The sequence below is a fragment of the Camelina sativa genome, chromosome 13, assembly GCF_000633955.1.
Source record: "Camelina sativa cultivar DH55 chromosome 13, Cs, whole genome shotgun sequence".
NCBI lineage: Eukaryota > Viridiplantae > Streptophyta > Magnoliopsida > Brassicales > Brassicaceae > Camelina > Camelina sativa.
The window spans coordinates 15,791,427-15,814,781 of record NC_025697.1 but is presented as its reverse complement, the minus strand read 5'-3'; the positions used below and the strand labels follow the sequence as shown (position 1 = coordinate 15,814,781).

At 37.3% G+C, this 23,355-nt stretch overlaps 1 protein-coding gene across 3 annotated transcripts; it reads left to right on the top strand.

Moving 5' to 3' along the window:
• On the top strand, positions 211 to 3,418 carry LOC104736858 (homeobox protein knotted-1-like 1). 3 transcript variants are annotated; one of them, XM_010456929.2, is made up of 6 exons: positions 212 to 772; positions 899 to 1,186; positions 1,290 to 1,415; positions 1,506 to 1,644; positions 2,219 to 2,478; positions 3,127 to 3,418. In XM_010456929.2, the coding sequence occupies exons 1-6, from the start codon at positions 731 to 733 to the stop codon at positions 3,331 to 3,333; spliced, it is 1,062 nt and encodes a 353-aa protein (XP_010455231.1). In that variant the 5' UTR covers positions 212 to 730; the 3' UTR covers positions 3,334 to 3,418. The 3 variants fall into 3 exon arrangements, with proteins under 3 accessions (XP_010455229.1, XP_010455231.1, XP_010455230.1); XM_010456927.2 differs by having other exon boundaries at positions 211 to 1,186; XM_010456928.2 differs by having other exon boundaries at positions 219 to 1,186; positions 2,222 to 2,478.

Below are 23,355 nucleotides of genomic sequence, written 5' to 3'. Positions count from 1 at the left end.
TCAACCTAGCAAAGAAGCGATAGCTGAAGTAGTCGCGATGACCTAGTTGCTTAAACACTGGCTGAGTGAGTGGTAGATCTTAATTCTAAAATTCAAACCACATTTTTAAGTTTAATAAAAATATTTAAGTTTTTATTTAATATATAAGATAGCCTATGAGAGGAAAACAGAAGAAGGAAGCCTTTGCCTTATCTCTTGTCCCTTCTCTCCTTACCTTTATTTTTAATTTTCAAATATTTCTTTTTGCTCTCAAAGCAAACGACGTCTTGTCAATCCACTCAAGCCACCCAACTTCTTCATTATTGTTAATCTCTCTCTCTCTATCTTCTTCTCTCTCACCTTTTTTTAATTTTCTTCTCTTCCATGTCACTTCCTTGACGAATTCTATATACCTAAGTTCGTTTTTTCTTCCTCAAAAATATCAATTTATTTGGTTTTGTTGGGTGCAACTTCACCTCACAATATTTTTCTCTCTTTCTTTTTCCATTTTTTTTTTCATTTTGAATTAGGCCTTTTTTGATTCATAGATGAGTCGTCTAGTCATCTGGATTTGATGTGATTATAGTCTTACAGAGACCTTTGATTGAAATAAGAACAAAAGCAAGAATACATACATCCCCTTCATCTTGCACCCATCCTTTATCTTATATTTCTAGGGTTTTATTTTTATTTTTTTCTTTTTTCTTTGATTTTTATATCCTCTCTCTCCCAAATTTTTTACTCATCTGGTATGGAAGAATACGAGCATGACAGCAGCTCCACGCCTCATAGAGTAAGTTTCTTGTACTCTCCAATCTCCCCTTCCAACAAAAACGTTAACACAAGTGATAACAACAACAATAACAATAATAATAATAGCAATTATGGTCCTGGTTACAACAATACTAACAATCATCAGCAACATCACCAACACATGTTGTTCCCACATATGAGTTCTCTTCTCCCTCAAACAACCGAGAATTGCTTCCGATCCGATCATGATCAACCCAACAACAACAACAACCCATCTGTTAAATCCGAAGCAAGCTCCTCAAGGATCAATCACTACTCCATGTTGATGAGAGCCATCCACAATACCCAAGAAGCTAATAACGATAACGTCACCGATGTGGAAGCCATGAAGGCTAAGATCATTGCTCATCCTCACTACTCTACCCTCCTACAAGCTTACTTGGACTGCCAAAAGGTTTTTTTTTCCTTTTTATTTTTTTTATTCTTATTATTATGATATAATATATATACTTCTCTATGATGTATTTTTGTATGTTCATGGGTCATGGCCTATACAGATTGGAGCCCCACCTGAGGTGGTTGATAGAATTACGGCGGCACGGCAAGACTTTGAAGCTAGGCAGCAGCGGTCAACACCGTCTTTGTCTGCCTCGTCTAAAGACCCAGAACTGGATCAATTCATGGTTGATTACTACTAACCAAAGTGAATTTTAAGAGGGTCGGTTCTTATTGTGTATATATGTTAATGTTCTTTTTTCTTTTTGTATGAATAGGAAGCATACTGTGACATGTTGGTTAAATATCGTGAGGAGCTAACACGGCCCATTCAAGAAGCAATGGAGTTTATACGTCGTATTGAATCTCAGCTTAGCATGTTGTGTCAGGGTCCCATTCACATCCTCAACAATCCTGGTACATGTCATCAATTACCCATATTTATATATATATATATACATACATACACGCGTATAAATGTAGGCACATGTACCAATTGATTGTAGAAAACAAAGTGTAGTGGCAAGGTAGGGCTTATAATGGATTGCATAAAATTGGCCTGTTTCTTTGGTTCATGGTAAACTGTTGTAACATTGAGTTTTTTTTTTAATCTTAATAGATAAACTCTCTAGTGATAATTAAGATTATAAAATAATAAAATAATTGAGATGCATTATTGTTGGAAGTATGCAAGATACAAATAGGTCTCCATATTTGTTCTTGTTTTCCCCATTGTGGAATCCATCCAAAGAAGGGTGGGGCTTATTTTTGGTTTATTTCCTTAAACTCGGCCCAAAGTACTATCACAAGAACTCTTAGTGCTGCTCGTGAAGCTTTGTTTAGGCACAGTACATCCTTGTTCAATTTCATCATGCAAAATCATAAATTTTCATAAATTTCATAATTTAAGCAGTCCAATGATAAAGATCGATGACTAAATTGTTTCTAAATGACTAAAACATCGAATTCATGAAAATATGATATGTTGAAGCAGATGGGAAAAGTGAGGGAATGGGATCATCAGACGAGGAGCAAGAGAATAACAGCGGAGGGGAAACAGAATTACCGGAAATAGACCCAAGGGCGGAAGATCGGGAACTCAAGAACCATTTGCTGAAGAAGTACAGTGGATACTTGAGTAGTTTGAAACAAGAACTGTCCAAGAAGAAAAAGAAAGGTAAACTTCCTAAAGAAGCAAGGCAGAAGCTTCTCACGTGGTGGGAGTTGCATTACAAGTGGCCGTACCCTTCTGTACGTATAAATTTTCTCTTATCTCTCTATGCCCTTTTTTAATTATTTAATACAATTAAGAATTTAAAAAACCAGTCTTTAAGTTAGGAGTTCCCTCTTAACCGGCTAGGTTAGGCGGCCTAATAGGCACATTACATGACCGATATGGTATTTATATCCTTGTAGTTCCGAAAAAGATACTTGCATGGTTTAAATCCGAATGATGACGACGCTATTACTAGTGATCCCTATGCTATATATTTTAGTCTTGATGTTCTAACCCTTGTGCATTTCTAACACATCACTTTTTCACTCTAAAATTAATAAAAAAAAACTAATTTAAATTAAGTTGTGATGAAAAATTTATCTACCTATTTTGAAACGATAATAATATTAACCAGTTTTAAATAAATTCACTAATTTAACCGACTATAGTGATAGATAAAATAACATGTTTAATATTGATAAATACAAATGACGTCATGTTATTAAAAAATATAACAAGACAACATTAGTTAGTCGTTACTTATTAAATCGTTCAAAACAACAAACTTTAGGTCATCGTCCAGTTATCTAATTTTTTAATGGTTATCGATTATCTCTAGCCTTGCTTTTTTATACATTGGTTACTACAAAAGTGATGAACGGTGGTTTGAGTTCTCTTGGCAGGAATCAGAGAAGGTGGCGTTAGCGGAATCAACAGGGTTAGATCAGAAACAAATCAACAATTGGTTCATAAACCAAAGAAAGCGTCACTGGAAACCATCTGAAGACATGCAGTTCATGGTGATGGATGGTCTGCAGCACCCCCATCACGCAGCTCTATACATGGATGGTCATTACATGGGTGATGGACCTTATCGTCTCGGCCCATAAAACATCCAAAAGCGTTAGCCACATAATAACAACCTCTTGTTGCTTTCTTGTTACAATTCATGTTTTGAACACCCCGTATATCAGTTTNCTAGCCTTGCTTTTTTATACATTGGTTACTACAAAAGTGATGAACGGTGGTTTGAGTTCTCTTGGCAGGAATCAGAGAAGGTGGCGTTAGCGGAATCAACAGGGTTAGATCAGAAACAAATCAACAATTGGTTCATAAACCAAAGAAAGCGTCACTGGAAACCATCTGAAGACATGCAGTTCATGGTGATGGATGGTCTGCAGCACCCCCATCACGCAGCTCTATACATGGATGGTCATTACATGGGTGATGGACCTTATCGTCTCGGCCCATAAAACATCCAAAAGCGTTAGCCACATAATAACAACCTCTTGTTGCTTTCTTGTTACAATTCATGTTTTGAACACCCCATATATCAGTTTCCTACCTATAGGTTTCTTTGTTTTACCTGTTTTGTAGTGTCTTATGTCGTTCGGGGAGTTTGAGACTTCTTTAGTCAAAGAGATCCCTTCATTTTATATTTTCATTTTTATTTTGTGCATTTTTTATTACTAATGTTTTATTTAATAATGTGTGAAAAGAAAATGGTATTTTAATTTGAAAAGGTCTTTCATTTTGTTGTTCTTTTAGTCATCAAAAGATAAAAAGAAGGTGGCTACACAAATTGATTTAGTATAATGGAATTGTTGCCTCTACATGTCCTTGCAAAGTTACAAAAGCCAAAAACAGATCAGAGAAACATAAAAATAATCGATAGATTGTATAACTTAAGAATAGTATCGTCGTTGATCAGTAGTCTTCAAAAAAACCAAATTTTCTTCGGACACGGTTTCAATTTTGCAAGACATTAATTTATGAATTGTGCAATCCTGCGAGTACACATGCCTTAAGAAAAATAATATGCACCAGTTAGAGAGAGGTGTATAACTTGAAACAACTCTAACAAAGATGTTCTCATTTTAGTCAAGATTTAATTGAGGAAGCTGTGGAGACATCGTTGAGATAGCGGATAAAGATGGAACTTCAATAGAGGTGTAGGAGTGGTGAAGAACAGATGAGCCTAAAATTGAGATGCTTGAGCGGCTGATGATGATGGAGACTCACGAGGCGGTTTGATCGACCACTAGTTTGTAATCATCAGATAAAATCAAAAATTATCTCAACTTCATGATCAATGCTCTTGCCAAGGAGAGAAAGTAGATAAACTTGAATAATAATCCCTGAAAATACTCATCAACTGTGTTTGTACCTTTTCCCATTACTTTACTTGATTCTTTGGTTGCTTGATTTGACCTCTGTTTGGCTTGGAATCTAGGTAGAGATGAGATATTTCCCAAGAAGGGCAGTGTAAATGGTGTGTAACATTAACGATGATGGTGGGAAATTGTCGTAGTTCCATCTATGACACTGACCAAGTCGTAACCATCAATCAACACATGAACTTGCCTGTTCCACATTCCGTACTACATAGAGGTTACATATGGAGTATATGTGCATCTAAAGGGAGAGTAGGAGAAAAAGAGAGAGAAAAAAAGGGTTCAATGATCATGGGCCATTAAGCCCAATTGCTTATATGGGTGTCAGTAGTATAGTTGTAGAACACTGCAACTTGGTTATGTTTGGCACAAAGAGTAGAAAATGACATATTGCCTAGGAGAGCAATTTTCTTAGATCTACTGGCGGACATTCCAAACTACGCCCGATATAACAATTGATAGGTTAGTTTTACTTTTAATTTTAGTTATGTATACAATGTATCATCATATTTGATGATAAATAATTTAAAAAATTTCTTCAAATGTTATATCTATTCATATAAATGTAACTATTTTGATAAATATTTTGGTAGAAGGCGGAAGTCTTTTAATGTTGGTAAAAATTGTTAGATAAAACTTTTGACCAACTTTAGTTTTACTTGTTTTAAAAATGTCGATCAAAATTTGCTATTATTAAACTTTGCATAAGAAATTTTTATGTTTTAAAAATTAAAAATCTTCTATTAAAGTTTTCTACCGTAAATAATTATCAGGTAGAAGAATTTGTAAAACATGTTTATGTATGGTATTATAAGATATTAGATTTAAAGCTTAGATTCTCTTGAAACATGAATTGTTTATGTAAATGAATATGATAAGTTACAGTTCTATCTTCTATTAACTTTACTGTCTTTGTTTAGATCCAACAAATATTCTGTTTATTTTATACCACCTTATAAACCATTATCCTTTGGTACACTACAAGAAAACAGGCAAATAGCAACTACACTTAGCGACTATATATGTAGTCGCCAAATTTGCCGACTGAATTACGACTACATAATGACTCTGTTGCGACTGATAGAGATTAGTCGCTATGTCGTCGTTAAATTACGACCAAGGTCGTAGTCGTAATTGTGGTCATAAATTGACGACTATTTTATGGCTAAGTTGTTGCTTGAAAGTTACAATCGTAATTAAGTCACTCATTTAGCGACTACGCCAGCAACGGGAGAAATAGTCGCTAAATTAGCGACTAATAGGTGACTTTAAAAACTCAAACAGCAAATTTTTCTACCTCTTGATCAACTAAGTGATAATCTATTAGTGAAAACCAAAGGAAAATTAAATGACATGCATGTTACCTTGCTTAAAATCTTAACATATTGTGTTAAAATTTAATATTGTGTGAAAATATTAAAATCTTAAACCAAAGGAAAGCTTGCTTAAAATCTTAAAATATTGTGTGAAAATATTAAAATTTAATATTGTGTGAAAATAATTATTTGGGCAGTTGCTAAATAAAGTTTTTAAAATTGTGAGTTTGCCAGAAATTCTTTTGCTAAACGTTTTTAATCATTGTTTTTTCTCTTTTAAATTTTTTTCTTTTTATGTAAAATAAAATGTGAAGAATGAATTATGTTTTTATGTTTCTATGTTTATATGGAGAGATATATGTTTTTATGTAAAAAAATGTTTTTTTTTGTTTTGAATTAACAACAACATTTTATAAAATTAACAACATAAAAAAAAATTGGCTACACCCAAATCCAGTTAAAATCCCATCTTCTTCCTACTACTCAAACTGAGACAACCCTAAAGCCCTGTACGACATCTCAATCGATCTCGGTTCTTCTAATCTCTTCGACGAAACCCTAAAGTCGCCTTCATCTCCTCTCATTCTCTCTTCTCAGTCTCTCTTCTCAATCTCTTCTCAATCTGTTCGTAGTCTCTCTTCTCAGTCTCTCCTCAGTCACACGATGCCTAATCGAGGAAGAAAGTGAAAACTTGTTCGTAATGTTTCTCAGATTCCCGGAGGGTCAATGTAGTGACCCTCACTACAGGGTAAAATTCAAAATAAAAACTCATGACCAAAGGACCTGGAAAAGACTTGGAAAGAAGGCAAGGAAGGAAGGTAGAAGAATCGCCGAAGAAATGTCCGAGAAAATATGGATGGTTCGACAAATGGCCAATGGCCATTGCCGGGCGCGTCTATCATCGAGCCTAAGGACGAATGATCGACGGACAAGAGTTTCCTCTCGATGGACCACCTTAAAAAGACAAGGGAAGAAAAATGGTCGAGGCAGAAGGAAAAAGGCCATGTACGGTACCATGTACAGTGCCACATACCGTGGACGTACCGCGTACCGCAGAGATGTCCGAGACGTACCACAAGAGTTGTCCGAGACGTACCGCAGAGTCGTCCGTGACCATGCCGTAGAATCCAATCGAGTCTGTACCGCGTCGCGTACCTTCGACTGCATCGTGGTGTCGCTAACCCGAACAGACGAGAATCCGGAAATTAAGGGTGATTTGTCTCCTTAATTGACCAATAGTATTTCATGCAAAAAGTGGGGAGACATAATTATTACTTTTGTTAAAAAGTAACCAATGGCGTTTCATGCAAAAAGGAATGAGAGATATCATCATTTTGTCTTCTCAAAAGCTGGTCAATGGAGTTTCATGCAAAGGAGGAATGAGAGACAAAGGAGAGGAGAGGAGATTATCTTGCCAAGTCTTTGCATATTCACCAAGTATTTTTTTGTGGCTTGCTCACCAAGTTTTCGCCCAAAGGAGTGGAGGAGAAGCTAGACAAGTGCTTGCCATGCATTGGCTCACCAAACCGCCCAAACTCACACCATCCGCTATATATAGACCCCTTAGGAAGCCATTTCGTTTCCATCCCACCCTTAGACGAAAATTAGAGAGAGTTAGAGAGTTAGAGAAAAGTTAGAGAGTTAGAGTGTGCGAGTTCTCTCTTTAGAAGCTTTTCTCTTCCGCGAGTAGTTAGCCGCGTCTGTTTAGGCTGTTCCACGTCGCTAGCTAGGACTAGAAGTCTGTAGAGTCGATTCTTTCAGCCAAGTACAGGTGAGTCTCGAAGCATGTAATATGGTACATGAATAGGTTGGATTTTTGTTGATTTTTGCTTAGGATTTTTCTTTCAAGTTAAATCTAGGCATTTTTGGGTAGATTCGTTTCTTTTATTCTAGATCAATTTCTAGGTAGTTAAGTCTCGTCTTTTGCTTCCTTGCATGTAAGAGTGAGGTTGCGTCTAACTCTTAGTATCTAGATTTATTTCTAGTTTCTTAAGTTGCTTGTTTGTTGTTGCATGTTTGCTTGAGTGAATTGCATGTTAGTATTTAGCGCTTAGTCTCTAGATTTATTTCTAGTTTCTTAAGTTTCTTGTTTGTGTTGCATGTTTGCTTGAGTGCATTGCATGTTAGTATTTAGCGCTTAGTCTCTAGATTACCTCTAGTTTCTTAAGTTGCATGTTAATACTAGTGGTTTGCATGCTTAGCGTTTAGTCTCTAGATATTCTTCTAGTTTCTTAGGCTTGCATGTTAGTGTTACTTGTTTGCATGTTTAGCGCTTAGTCTCTAGATATTTCTTTAGTTACTTAGGCTTGCATGTAGTGTTAGTATAGTTGCTTTTTACTTGATTTTCTTGCTTGAATTTCTTGTTTAATTGCACTTGCTAAGAGGTTAGTCTCGGTACTAGACCGTGCGCGAGGTGAAATGCCCGTACAGAGGTTCTAGTGTTGGAGAGGTTAAAAATTGGTAAGATACTTGTAAATTTATGAGCTTAAAACCCATAAAAACTAAAGGTATCAATTGTTATAGGTCTTAATGCGTGTAGTCGCGAGAAATTTCGGCTAGCGTAGTAAGACTTGGTATGGCTGTCTTCATGTTTTCCGTACAGCATACAGCCGCGTACATATAACCCATGTCGTGAGTTGTAGGGTCTGGGGACAAAGAGCTCGGAGGTAACTGGGCTCGCTACCCTGGCCGCAGTTGTATACACGACGGTGTAGCTCGAGAGATGTTCCGGTTGCGTGACTTTGTGGCTGCAGCACGGGTGTTCACAAAGTCGTTGAAAGGAAGGAGGAAGCATACCAACCCCATAACTAAAACTTGTTTAAAAGATTATTTTAATTTTCTTTTATTCAAGTTTATTGTAGCTGTTGTTATTGCTTGGTTGCTTGTTTAATTGCTTTATTGATTTTATTACTTGCTTGCTTGATTGCTTTGATTGCTTGCTAGATTTGTTTGCTTACTTAGCCCACTATATTCCGCATTGCTATCTCTGATTGTTGCTTGCATGTTGATAGCTTAGTCTTGCATGTTGATAGCTCAGTCTTGCATGTTTGTATAGCTTAGGCTTGCTTGTTTGTTTGCTTGCTTGCTGAGGTTGGGGTTGGGTTTTGGTTCTTTTTAGGTTCCCGAACTCACTGAGTGATTAGTACTCAAGACTCCGTAATTTGTTTTGCAGGTAACCTTAGTGGGAAAAGCCTTAGGGGGAGCTCAGGACGTTAGGCAAGCCGGTGTAGAGTTGTATTGCCTTTGCAAGTTGTTTTTGTAATAACTTAAGTTAATCGTATTATGGCCTTAGGCCTGGCGCCATTTTTGTATTAATGTTTTCTGAACTTATTTTATGAATGAATAAAGTATGAAAGTTATTTTCTTTAAGTTGTGTGATTTTCAAATGATACTAGCCTTGTCCGGGCCAACACAACGCACCAGGCCGCGAGGGCTGCAAAGCCTAAGTAGCCTCAGTTGCGGGTGAAATTGTGCTAGGGAGGACCGGTCGGAAAGTCTGCAGCTTCCGTCCCTCGACTGGACCACCCCGGTGCAGTTCCCATAGTAGCGTTCCGTGACTGTCTGTTGGCATGTCCGACCATCAGACGGTTTGGGGGCGTTACAGTCAAGACTACGGCCTACCAATCTATCCAGTCAGTACGACTTCACGCCAGCAGTCCAAGCTCCTCATCCGCAGCAGACACCTGAAGAAGAAGTCCCCATTTTGCCACGACATTCAACGCAATCCCAAAACCGGGACTATCCTCCGCCTCAACAACTATTTTAGGGCTCCTTTACTCGCCAACCTCAACCTCAAGTACGCTGGTCTCTGTCAGAAGAAGTTAACTACAATCCATCGACTCATGCAACTCTTCAAGATGACCCTCCGCCTTCTCCAGCTCAACGCTCTCAGACTCGTAGTCATCCATCGCATCCATCGTCTCAAGGCAACAACTTCGAAGAAGAAACTGTTGCAGTGTTGCCGGAACTCCAGAATGATGTGGTTCAGGCTCTAAATGCCCTGCTTTTGGTGCCAAACAGGGATAAGTTCACCACGGTCCTCTCTCCCACACCCATACCGAACAAAAAATGGTGTTTTGTGAATGTTAGAAGAGAAATCTGTAGGTCAATGCTCGACACCGAGAGTAATTTTATTATGATTTTGTTTGGTTTATTGTGTCTTTAGGAGTGTGTTTTATGATCCAAGTATAGTTAGTATAGGTTTTGCTCTGTTTTTGGAAAGATCTATTGCTTGTGTATTGAGATTCATGTTTATTTTTACTGATTCAGGTATAGATTGTGTTCATGTATCAAACCGTAGAAACTTATGTATTGAGATTCATGTTTAGGTTTTTTTTATCCAAGTATAGGTTTTGTCTATAGACCCATATTTGCAAAATGATCTTTTTTTTTTTGTCTTGGATTCTCATGATCATGTGGTTCTATGTTCCATGAGTCAAGATAGTTTTTTTTGTCTTGGTGAGTTAATGTTTTGTGAATGTGCATATGCGTATTGTTTCTTTTGACTCATTAACTGATGCTTCTTGTATTGTTTCTTTTGGTTCATGTGTATGGAGCTTTTAATTAACCTACGTACGAAGGCTTATTTGTTCATGTGTATGGAGGTTTACTCGTGACAAAGGATCAGAACTTGTTATGAAGATTACTAAAATTCTTCTAAACAAATTCGAAGGTCCCTTCTACAGCTGGACATGTGTGCCGCGGGAAAAACAAGAGAGATACTTCCTTGAGTTTGCGGTAAGGATTTATGTCACATAGCTTTACATGTCTTCTTTTCACTAACAATAGCTCCTTTTTTTTTCTAGAAAACCCACACCTGGGATCCTTTGATAACCAGAACTGTTCAAGCATATTTTGAGGAAATATGTCAAAAGCGGATAAAAGACATGGTTAGCACTGTGAGGACTAGTCGAATTCAACCAAATTGGATTGGAAACACTCTCTGGAGAACGATGGAGTATTACTGGGACACTAAAGAAGCACAACAAAAGAGTAAAACCTACTCTGATGCCCGTATATCTGACATAGTGTTATAACATGAAATATATTTATATAATATTTTGTAAATACATAATCGTAAATTAGTCGTCAATTAGTAACTAAATTTGGTGACTACACGAAGACTATTTTGTGTAGTCGTAAATTTAGTCGTAAAGTAGTCAGTAAATTTAGTGACTAATTGACGACTAAATTTACGACTATACAAAATAGTCTTAATGTAGTCGTAGCGTAGTCATTAAATTTAGTGACTACTTTACGAATATACAAAATAGTCATAATGTAGTCGCCATTTGGCGACTAATTTTACGACTCTCGATTAACGACTACTGGTTGTAGTCGCTGTTTAGTCCTAACACACCTTTTAGAAACTAAATAGTGACTAATAGTGTAGTCGCTATTTGCCTGTTTTCTTGTAGTGGTAGATACACTATTGCAAATATTAAATTGTGACAATAATTTTAATCTTCAACATGATGAGTAGTGTAATTAACTTGAATAATATATGTTGTTTTTAAAAGTAAATAAAATAAACAATGACCAAAACAAAAGACAATGGATAGGTCAGAATTTCGAGATAAGTGAAATGTTAATTTTTTTCGTTCACCAGAGAGAAGGAAATTTTCATATTCTGTAATTTCATCCAATTTACATCTCCTGTTTCCTTCTATATCTATTGCCATAGGCTGATTAAACATGAGAATTTCCATAAACTTCTTGAGTTGTTGACTGAAACGAAGAGCAATAGGAATCAGTTTGGGGAACAAAGATAACCTTTCATATCTTCCAATCAGAATGGAAATCTGTTTTGTCATAGAGGTAAGCTAAAATCTATGTTCATCCTCTTAAATTGTTCGGCTTAAAAACAACAATTTCATAAATTGATTGGGGTTATTAGTTTTGACATTTCGATTACAATGTCGATACCTTTTCTTTTGGTTACTGAATGAGTGATTTGTTGTCTGATTATACATGGTGAATCAACAACTAAGGCAGAGAGGTTGTTATTTATATATTCATCAAAGATAACGGGAGATCTATGAGCAAAGATAGCTTGTATGACAAATTCTATACTTGATTATGTCTCAGAACTGTAGTTTTAAATTGGAAATCACATAGGTACGTAAGATAATAGGAACATGATGTAATAGATTTTAGATTATATCTATGAGAGTGTCTATCCTACATATTGGGCAATTTTGTTTTGCATACAACCATGGAATTATACAGTCATGGTGATAGATGTGGTTGACATCATTGTGTCCTTTGAATGTTTGTAGACAGATGGTGCACTCTTCATTTTCTTCTTCTACGGTTGGTAGTCTTTTGGAAGTCTCTAGATCGGCAATGAGGACGTCGATGTCTAATCTGGCATTGGCATGGAGAGTGAAATCTGTGATTGTGAAACTTAGAAGAATAAACGTACCAGTTGGAGGTTCTGTCATATGAACTGCATTGAAGAATTGGATGAACCTTGTTGTCATTCTTGTTGCATCGGTGTCTTTGATTTCATGATATGATAGAATATAGTGTAGGTTGCTGCACAAGGTTTGGAAGGTAGGTCCTCCACCGTTTGAGGTGTAAGGGATGCGTATGTGGTTTGGATTGGTGTTTGGTCTTCTGATAATTACGACGATTTCATTGGATCTTTGAATGGCAGTGCTGATAGTTTGAAATGAAAAAGTAAATACGATATTTGGGCCATGGCTTTTTTTGTAGATGTTTGGTATTCTTTTTTTGTAGCTCTGTGCATAAGAGTGGCTGTTTATTTATATTTGAACGGAGTCGTTTAGAGTTCCATGGTTGGGTTGGTAACTTTTTTTTTTTGTTTCGAATTCCTTCTCCACTTCATTGCCGTTACTTTCTTATTTAATCAAATTTTCAATGAGTGTTGGTGAGGTGAGTGTTTGATGTTTAATACTCCATAGTTACATATTTTTAAAGCTTATACAGGGAAGCCGATCCGTAGGGATCCATATATTTGTGGTCATGTGGATACCAATAGAATTTTTGGGTTTGTAGAGATTTATGGTTTAGGATACAACGACAATATCAAATCCACATATTTGTGGTCATAATGATACCCATAGAATTTGTGGATTCTAGAGATTTAGGGTTTATGATACAACGACAACATCATATCCATATATTCATGGTCATGTGGATACATAAATGTGAGTTTTAGTAACACATCAAAGTTTGTTATCAAATCCGTAACATATAACCGTAAATATGGTACTAGCAACACATCAAATCCATATATTCGTAGTCATGTGGATACCAACCAAATTTGCGGGTTCTAGAGATTTAGGGTTTATGATACAACGACAACATCAAATCCATATATTCATGGTCATGTGGATACCCAATAAAATTTGTGGGTACTGGTAACAAATCAAAGTTCTTTAAAACTTATCCAAATAGATAAGTATTTTATGAATGCTATATTTTATTAATCCATTATGCACTAATTTAAGCTTAAAGTATGTTTACAAACTGTCTATTTCATATTAAAAATTTAGTTAAATAAATTCATTAATTTCTAATTTATTTAATTAATTTAGTTTGGACTTAGAAGTTGTTGATTTGATTATGAAAACCAATTCAATTGTATTTGATTTAGATTAATTTATAAATTATTTTTATTTTTTTTTGTGGAAAGAAAAAATATTGAATTTTTTGGTTTGTCAACAACAAAAGTTACTAAATTAAAATATAGTAATAAAAGGTTGAAGAAAAAAAATATTAAAAGAGAAAGAGAAAATAAAGAGAGAAATGAGAAGGAAAAAAAAAACATAAAAATAGAAAGTTAGTTTAGTTGTAGGGTGTAAGTTGTAATTTGACATAAGAAAAGTATAGGGATAGTAGAAAGTAGGTGTAAGGGTGGATACTTTTAGAAAAAAGTGGGTGTAAGTGCAAAATTCCCAATTGTAAACTAGCTGCATCCCCATCCCTTCGTATGTTTCCAATCTTTTAACTGATTTTTTTCTTTCTCTTTTCTAATTTTTATTTATTGCATTTTTTTGTGACGATGACTGTTCATTACAAATTTTCTGTTCCTTTTTGTTTTGACAGTTCATGGATTATATAACCAAGAAAGGTAATTTTGACTTTATGTTTTATTATGTATTTTAGTTTTATTTGTAAATAAATCAGATCCTATCATTACTTAAGGTTTCTTGAAGAAATTAGTCTTAGGGTATCTGACAGTTTTATATTGTTGTTTGGCCCTTTTAGGTCATCCAACAACTTTTGTGTTGGTGTTTGGATTTGTTTTGTTTAAATGGGGCTTCATCATAAACTTTAGGGTGTGGGTTTTTTTTTCTTTTTCTAAAAGATGGTTTGTGGATTATTTCTCTCATTGAGAAAATAGTGGAAGCCCTTTTAAATTGTAAAAGCCCATAGGTTTTATTTTTTTAAGTTGTATGTTGGTTGATGTTTTTTAAAAATTTGTTTTCAGTTGGTCGGTCGGACCAGAACTTAGTTGAGTGTTGGGTTTTTGTTTTGTTGATGCTGTTTTTATTGTTCATATTTCGCGTAAAGACAATTGAATGGAGATATAACTGGATTTCCTTTTTTTTTTAAAACATAATTTCTTTTAAAAGTTTGTTTCCGTTATTATGACATTGTAAGTTTGGTTTTCTTCAATCATGTTCCTATGGGTGTTTTTTTTAATTAAATTCTATGTGTATCGGTTGTGTAAATCGAAGTAAGCTTTCTTTCTACTATTCATTTTTTTTTTTGTAAATTATAGTTGTAGGTTGCATTGGGAGTTTGTGTTTTAAAATTTTCTTTCTTATGTGTTGTTATGGGTTGTTTTGTTATCAGCAAATGATTGTTTTCTTGTTTTTGTGTTTGGATTTTTCTTTGCGTTTTGTTTAGTGTTTTGTCGTTGTTGTTTATATATTTTGGGTTTTCTGAAATTGGAGTTGTGGGAGGCCAAATTCTGAATATTTTCTAATTTGTTAAAATTGAGTTTAAGTTTAAAAAAAAAAACAAAACTATAGGAAACACCAAATCGAGAATAAAGAAGAAGCTGTAATGTTTGTTTACAGAAATTGGGTTAATGGACGGTTGCATAAGATCCTTGTGATGTAAGATCTGTTTCTCTCCTTCTCGTAGTTAATCTATACTTGAGGATCTTTTTCATCCATCCATTTTCCCCGACTCTGCTTTCTTCCTTTTGATAAACCTGCATATGTTTGTGATTGTAGACTGTGGTCAGTAGGTTTTTTGGTTTGCATTAAAATCTATGAATGTTGGTTTCAATCATTGGATAAAAAAGCTTGAGTATTTCTTACAGTTGGGGTCTTGGAAGGTGGGTCTATGGTTTGAACTTCGATGGAATTAGATCCTGCACCATTAGAGAAGAGTATCAGTATATTATATTTGTTTGGTAGTAAGTGTAGGGGTTTACCATTGTCTTTGGGTAGGTCATTGTAGATTTCTTTATAGACAATATTTGTTACGCCACCTTTTTTTAAGTCTTCTCCTTGTAGAATAGTGTGGCCATTTGGTGATGCAACTCTAGAAAGAGCAACATAGAGTTGTCCATGGGTAAAAACTGGATTTGGCAGATAGAGGACAACGTTCTTTAAGCTTTGGTCTTGACTTTTATTAATTGTCATGGCATAGCAAACTCTAACTGAAATTGTCGTCTTCGAAGTGTGAAGGGATGATCTAATTCTGGGGGTGACATGATAATCCTTGGTATGAATACCTTCTTCCCAACATGCGTTCTTGTAACTATTTTTAGCTTCTATCACTCTTTCTCCTAAATTAGTGACTATCATTCTTGTACCGTTGCACATTCCTTCTTTTTGATTTATGTTCGTAGAAGAATCATTGGGACTCCTTTTTTGAGGCTTATCTTGTGCTTGGGCAAACCAGGAAACTCTAAAGAGTTTAAATACTTTACAGGGTATAGTGCTTCATAATGTGCTCCGATTGTTTCCGCTTTTCCTATGCTATCTGAGCTTAAATATTCTTTCGCTTCTCCCCCAACCTGAGATAACATGTAGGCATTGATCTCGTCGACATACTCATTCCTTGGAGTTAGGATTGCTCGTTTTGTCAAATATTCAAAGGTGGTGTCGATGCTTTGTTGTAGCGGATATGATGCTTTAGTGATTTGTTGGAGTTGATTTCCTTTTGGTTTTAGAAATCTTCTTTATCCTTCGCATCATATGTTTCACATGTTGGTGCAGTTCCATTTCCAATAGTTAGTAGCCAAGCTGCGAACCTTGTTTTGGTGTAGTCTCATGCTTCTTTCCAACATAAATACTTTGCAGGAATTCCATAAATATAAGTGGCTTATAGATGCAAGTACTGTATCTGCTCTTGTTTCCTGTGGTATCACCGGTAGGATCTGCCTAAAGTCTCCACCAAGTAGGACCGTTTTTCCGCCGAAAGGTTTTTCACTTGCTGAACAATTGATGTCCATATATTTTACCCTGTTTTCCTTTAATATATTCACATCTTTTGCATCTTTTGCTATCAATTTTGACCATTATTGCATAGCTTTAGGAATGTTCTTGCATTAGAGTTTAGTTGCATTGCATTTGCATCTTTTCATGCATAAACAGGTGATTTTGGAGCTTAAGGAGCATGGAAGCAATGCTGAGGAGAAGTGAAGCAATCATGAGGAGAAAGCAAGAGAGCTAAGGCTGAAGAACCAAGGTCCGAAGTCCAACTCAACTGCCCACTCTACCAGACACTCGACCGTGTGCTGAGAGGGACTCGACCGAGTGGGAGGAGCACAAGAGGAGCCAACTCGACCGAGCACCAGGTCGAGTTGGTCGAGCCGCCTGGCTATTTTGTCTTTTAGCGTTTTTAGGGCTTCCACTACTTTTTCTATATAAGGGCTTGTACCTGCAGCCACCAAAAGGGTCCAGCTTTTTAGAGAGTCAAAAACCTAGTCTTTACCTTTTAGGGATTATTCCTTTTGCACTTTTATTTTCTTAGATCTTGTACTTCTTTTAAAGGAGAAAAAGACTAAATTCTTCAATATTGTTGGTTTCATAACTTTCTTAATATTGAGAATTTGAGTTTGGTTCTTTCTTCAATATTGTAGATCTTTGATTTATCTTTCTAATGATGCAAGTTTCAGTATTTTCTGGGTTTATGACTTTATTGTTCATCATGTATGCTTGTGAGTAGTTGCTTAGGATCTTGAGGATGGGTTAGGCTGGGTTGTGTGTGAGGTTTGTTTGATTTGGTCAAGCTTTATTAGTGTAGATCTCTTCTAGGCTAGATGTTCTTAATGCTGATCCTATATCTGAGAGGGTAGGATCTGATTTCAAGCCTCTTAGCATCACACCAATGTCTAAGGAGCATAGATAAGGCTAGATCTAGAGATTATCATTAGGCTTGCTAAGAGATTAGAAGTCTTGTTTGATTTTTGACATATTGCTTAATGCCTGCTTGTGTAGATTCTTTACTTTGTGAGAACAAGTCTAGAGATGCATGAGTTTGATTGTTTCTTGCCATGAGAGTGGATTAAACATGTCTTAGAAATATATGTCTAGAGATTAGCTCAAGTTGTTTGAGATTTGTTGACCAAGTTAGATGACCTCAATCATAGTCCAGCCCATGAATCCCTCCTCAAGACCTTCCTTGTTTATTGATTTCTTAGCTTAAATCCTGTTGTTTGATCGTTGTTTGATTCGTTTTGGTATTGCTCTGTTTTTCTTGTGTTGCTCTGTTTTGCGTATTTGTCCAGCTCGACCCTGCACTCGATCTACACTCGATCGAGTGCTTGCTTGAGTTCCAACCCAGAACTTGTGTTTATGATTAGTGTTTGTCTTGTTTCACTCTAGTTGCATTTCTGTTGCATTCATTTAGTATCCTGTTCATTACTTACCTTGCATTAGTTCAATACTTGCATTATCATAGTTTCTATTTCTGTTTTAGCTTCATAATTGTCATAGTCATTCTGTTCCATTTGCATTTAGCTCCTAGTTCTTGTAGTTTTACTTTCTGCATTTTACATTTCATCATAGGATTGTTAGTGACAAACAACCTTTACATCTGGCTTGACTTATACATATATGCACATCCTGATTGCTTGCAAACACTCAGATTGGATTGACACCTCTTATACTACAACTGCATAAGGGGAATTGAAACACCTTGCTTTCATCAACACTTGCTCGAGTTCCAACCCATAACTTGTGTTAATGATTTATGTTTGTCCTGTTTCATTCTAGATGCATTTCTGTTACATTCATTTAGTATCATGTTCATTACTTACCTTGCATTAGTTCAATACTTGCATTTCCACAGTTTCTATTTCTGTTTGTCATAATCATTCTGTTCCATTTGCATTTAGCTCCTAGTTCTTGTAGTTTTACTTTCTGCACTTTCCATTTCATCATAGGATTGTTAGTGACAAACAACCTTTACATCTGGCTTGACTTAGACATATATGCACATCCTGATTGCTTGCAAACACTCAGATTGGATAGACACCTCTTATACTACAACTGCATAAGGGGAATTGAAACACCTTGATCCTGAGAGAACCGAAAGTGAAGAAGAAAGGGAACCAACTCTTAGTGAGTTCATGAGGAGAAACAAGGCCGAGGGGAAGAGGGCAGCAGTTGAGATTGAACAAGAGGAGATTGAAAGTGAAAGTGAGGAAGAAAGTGAAGAAGAAGAGTTAGAGGATGATGGAGAAGCAGAATCTTGTGGATTGACAAAGAGGCAACTTTATGAAGCCTTCATGAGAATGGAGTTCCTGGGAACTAGGTATCCAAACAAGGAAACCATGGAGAAGCTAGCCATTGATGAAGATGTGGAGTATCATTTTGAGAAATGCAACCTAACCAAGTTCATGGGGCTTTGCATGGAGGGGTATAAAGAAGAAAGTTGTGAGTTTCTAGCCACAGTCAAGCTGCACACATATGCAAGGAAGGACGATGAGTTTGGAGCTGGTCATATTGCTTTCACAATCAAGGGGAAGAACTATGAGCTTTCATTGAAGAAGATAGCAAATGTGTTTGGTTTTGAAGTTGGTAGTAATAGGAGCTTGATGATACCAAGAGAGGAGCTCTATGCCATTTGGGAAACCATTGGAGACAACATCACCTATTCATCCTCAAAGACCAAGAGTTCAAAGATAAGAAGCTGAAACACATATTTTTGTATGGTGGTTGAATGATGTATGGAATGATGACTTATGAATGAATGGATGGCAGGGTGTTTCAATCCAAAAATATGTGTTTCAGCTTCTTATCTTTGAACTCTTGGTCTTGGAGGATGAATAGGTGATGTTGTCTCCAATGGTTTCCCAAATGGCATAGAGCTCCTCTCTTGGTATCATCAAGCTCCTATTACTACCAACTTCAAAACCAAACACATTTGCTATCTTCTTCAATGAAAGCTCATAGTTCTTCCCCTTGATTGTGAAAGCAATATGACCAGCTCCAAGCTCATCATCCTTCCTTGCATATGTGTGCTTGACTGTGGCTAGAAACTCACAACTTTCTTCTTTATACCCCTCCATGCAAAGCCCCATGAACTTGGTTAGGTTGCTTTTCTCAAAAAGATACTCCACATCTTCATCAATGGCTAGCTTCTCCATGGTTTCCTTGTGTGGATACCTAGTTCCCAGGAACTCCATTCTCATGAAGGCTTCATAAAGTTGCCTCTTTGTCAATCCACAAGATTCTGCTTCTCCATCATCCTCTAACTCTTCTTCTTCACTTTCTTCCTCACTTTCACTTTCAATCTCCTCTTGTTCAATCTCAACTGCTGGCCTCTTCCCCTTGGCCTTGTTTCTCCTCATGAACTCACTAAGAGTTGGCTCCCTTTCTTCTTCACTTTCAGTTCTCTCAGGATCTTCCTCAACTGACTGATTTCTTGAACACGGCATCTGACTCGATCGACCACTCGGACAACCACTCCGTCGAGTGCATGCTCGAGTGGGGCATCGAGTGGTTCTTCCAGCTTCTCTCCTTGATTGTAGGCGATCATCACAACGTTCCATGGAGCTTGCAGCCGCTTGTTGAGACTTCCTAGTAATTCTTGAAGACATTTTCGAATAGAACTGAAGGGAATAGACTCAAAGCTTAAGGTTAATAGGTTAGTGACCCAAAAACTTAAAAGAGCTAAGCTTGAGCAAATGATGAACTTTGAGAGAGATTTTAAAACTTGATTTTAGTTGTTTTGAGCAAATGAGAGAGTGTGAGAGATATAGGATCGTGTGAGGCTCTATTTAAAGAAGCTAAGGGGACAAGGAGACAAGGGTGGAGCGTCCATACCATTCAAATTTGAAATAGGAATCTTTGACCTGCTTTTTGATGCCACTCGACCCTACACTCAACCAGCACGTGGTCGAGCTCCTTGACCAAAGTTTGAAATTTCCAAAATTTTCTTCTTTTTCTTCCCTCCACTCGATCATTCTAGAGAAATGAGAATCGAGTGGGCCTTACTTCTTTGCCAACTCGGTCGAGTACCTCTCATGGGCTGGTCGAGTGGGCTTGCGAATCTCCTTCCCCAAGTCCAAATCTCTCCATACTCATCTACACTTTCATTGAAAGGCCTGTCCAACACAAACATAAAAGAAAACACATCAAAACTACTAAGAAAATAAAGCATATTTACAAAGGATACCTTAGGGACTTCCTCCCTAGTGAGCTTGTTTAGAGTCACTAAGCTTGAATTTGGTTGCCTTCTTAGGCTTTGTTTAGATACCAAGGAGGTGATGAAATCCTCCCTGGTACTTCTTGATCACTGTGAGTCTGATCCTTGATCACCTCACCCTTAACACACAAACCATATTTCTTCTTGATTTTGAGCCTTGGTCTTGCTTTCCTCAAAGACCTCTTGTTTAGCTTGACTTGGAGATCCTTAACCATACCAGTCAACTCTTGAACTGACCTCTTAAGCTTTTCCACAGAATCTTCTTGAAGAGGGAGATTGTCCTTTGGAGTTGCCACTTCACTTAAACCTTCATGACCACCTTTGTCCTTGATAGTAAAAGGTTGATCATCAATGGTAGGAAGGTTGGTTGGGTTATAGATGTTAAACTTCATAGCTATACCCTCAGAAATGTTCAAGGTCACAAGACCTTCCTTAACATCAATAACAGCTCCAACTGTGGCTAAGAATGGCCTCCCAAGGATGATAGGATCTTCAGGTTCCTTGTCCATCTCCAATACCACAAAATCTGTATGAACCCTTGCTCTTCCTATCTTGACTGGAATATTCTCCAACTTGCCAACCACATCTCTGTTTGAACCATCAGCTAGGCATATATGAAGGTTGGTGGACTTGAAGTCAGTGTGCCCAAGCTTTTGTGCTATAGAATAGGGCATCACACTGATAGATGCTCCCAAGTCACATAAGCACTGGTTGTAGTGAAGATAGCTAAGTGTGCAAGGCAGATAGAATGGACCTGGATCCTTAAGCTTAATTGGGATGATTACTCCTCCAAGGTCTTCAAGATCCTTCTCATCTTGAGCTTGAGCCTTCTTCTTTGATAAATCAAACAAAAAATCCTTATAGAGAGGATATGGATCATACTGTTCCAAGGCAGGTCCTCTTTCTTCTTCTTGGTAAGCAATGATGATCTCTTGTATGGCCATCACTTCTTCTTGTTTCTCAATCACAACCTCTTCTTTCAAAGCTTTCTCTTCGTCTTGTTGCAAAGCCAACACTTCTTTTTTCTCAATGATTTCCCTTAGTTCCTTATGCTTCTGTGCCTTGAAACGCCCTGGAAATGGTAGTGGAGGCTTGCAAGCAGGAGGAATGTACTTAGCAGGCTTGACAGCTTCTGACTCTTCAGCTCGATCGACCACTCGAACACTCACTCGGTCGAGTGCTTGCTCGAGCACCTGGTCGAGTCCAATACCAGATTCAGACTGCGTTGCACAGACTTCACTATGAGCTTCAAGAAATGACCAATTCTCCCCAACTTGAACTTCACTGTCCCCAGTGACTTTTTCTTCAAAGATATGAATGGCTTTGGCAGTAAACTCCCTTGGGTTTTGAACTGCTTTTCCAGGGAGTTGGGTGGGTTTTGGAGCTGAAGTAGATGCTATATTGCTCTCCATATACTTCACTCTTGAGTTCAGACCTTCAAACTTCATATTGAGATCATTATACTGTGATGTTAACCTTTGATTCAACTCAGCAAACTGTTTGGCTTCCTCAATCTTTCCATTGGTTTGCCCAATCAACAGCTGTTGTATCATTGCTCTTAGGTCTTGTTCCTGGCCTTGGTTAGTCTGAAACCCTGGTGGGGGACACAATTGGGGCTGGAACACTTGTTGCTGCTGCTTGGGTGCATAGTTGTTCTGTTGTTGAGGCTGAGGAGGTGGATAGACTTGGTCTTGAGGGTTGGCTACATTAGTGCTCCTATAAGAGAGGTTGTTCTGCTTGAATCCTCCACCTTGGTTGTAGCCTTTGTATCCTCCTCCTTGGTTCTGCATATAACACAACTCAGCAAACTCCCTATCTCCTTCTTGGACTGGAGCTTCTTCTTCACCAATGAAGTGAATGGTTTTTGACTGGCTTAGGAGAATCTTGTCAAGCTTCTCATTGACCATCTTTAAATCATGCTTGTGTTTGTCCTCTTGATCAGTGGAGGGGATCCTTATGGTTCTATCATAATCTTCATTATAATTACCATCTGACTGAGCAAGGTTCTCAACCAATTCCCATCCTTCTTCCACATTCTTGTTGAGGAAGTTGCCATTTGAAGCTGTATCAGGAAGCATTCTTATTTTAGGAAGCACTCCTCTATACAAAGTGCTTAGAAGGGACTCATTGCTGAAGCCATGGTGAGGACACTGAGTCTGGAATCCTTTAAACCTTTCCCAAGCTTCACAATAGCTCTCATTATTCCTTTGAGCAAACCCAGAAATTTCATTCCTCAACCTAGCAGTTCTTGCATTGGAGAAGAACTTGGCCAGAAAAGCTTTCTTGCATGCATCCCATGTGGTTATAGCTCCAGTAGGAAGAGTCTTCTCCCATAGATGAGCTTTGTCTCCAAGGGAAAATGGGAATAGCCTTAACTTGAAGCCATCTTCACTTACTCCATTGATTTTTGTGAGTCCACATATTCTGTCAAACTCATCAAGGTGATCTAGAGGATCCTCCATTGGCAACCCATGAAATTTGTTGGCTTGTATCATGGAGATCAATCCACTCTTTATTTCATAATTATTATTGGCCACAGCAGGAGGCACAATACCAGCTCTTTGGTTGTGCGTGTTAGGTGCATCCCCAACACCAATGTGTCTAGGTCTATGATCATGGTTATNCTCATTAATCCTTTGAGCAAACCCAGAAATTTCATTCCTCAACCTAGCAGTCCTTGCATTGGAGAAGAACTTGGCCAGAAAAGCTTTCTTGCATGCATCCCATGTGGTTATTGCTCCAGTAGGAAGAGTCTTCTCCCATAGATGAGCTTTGTCTC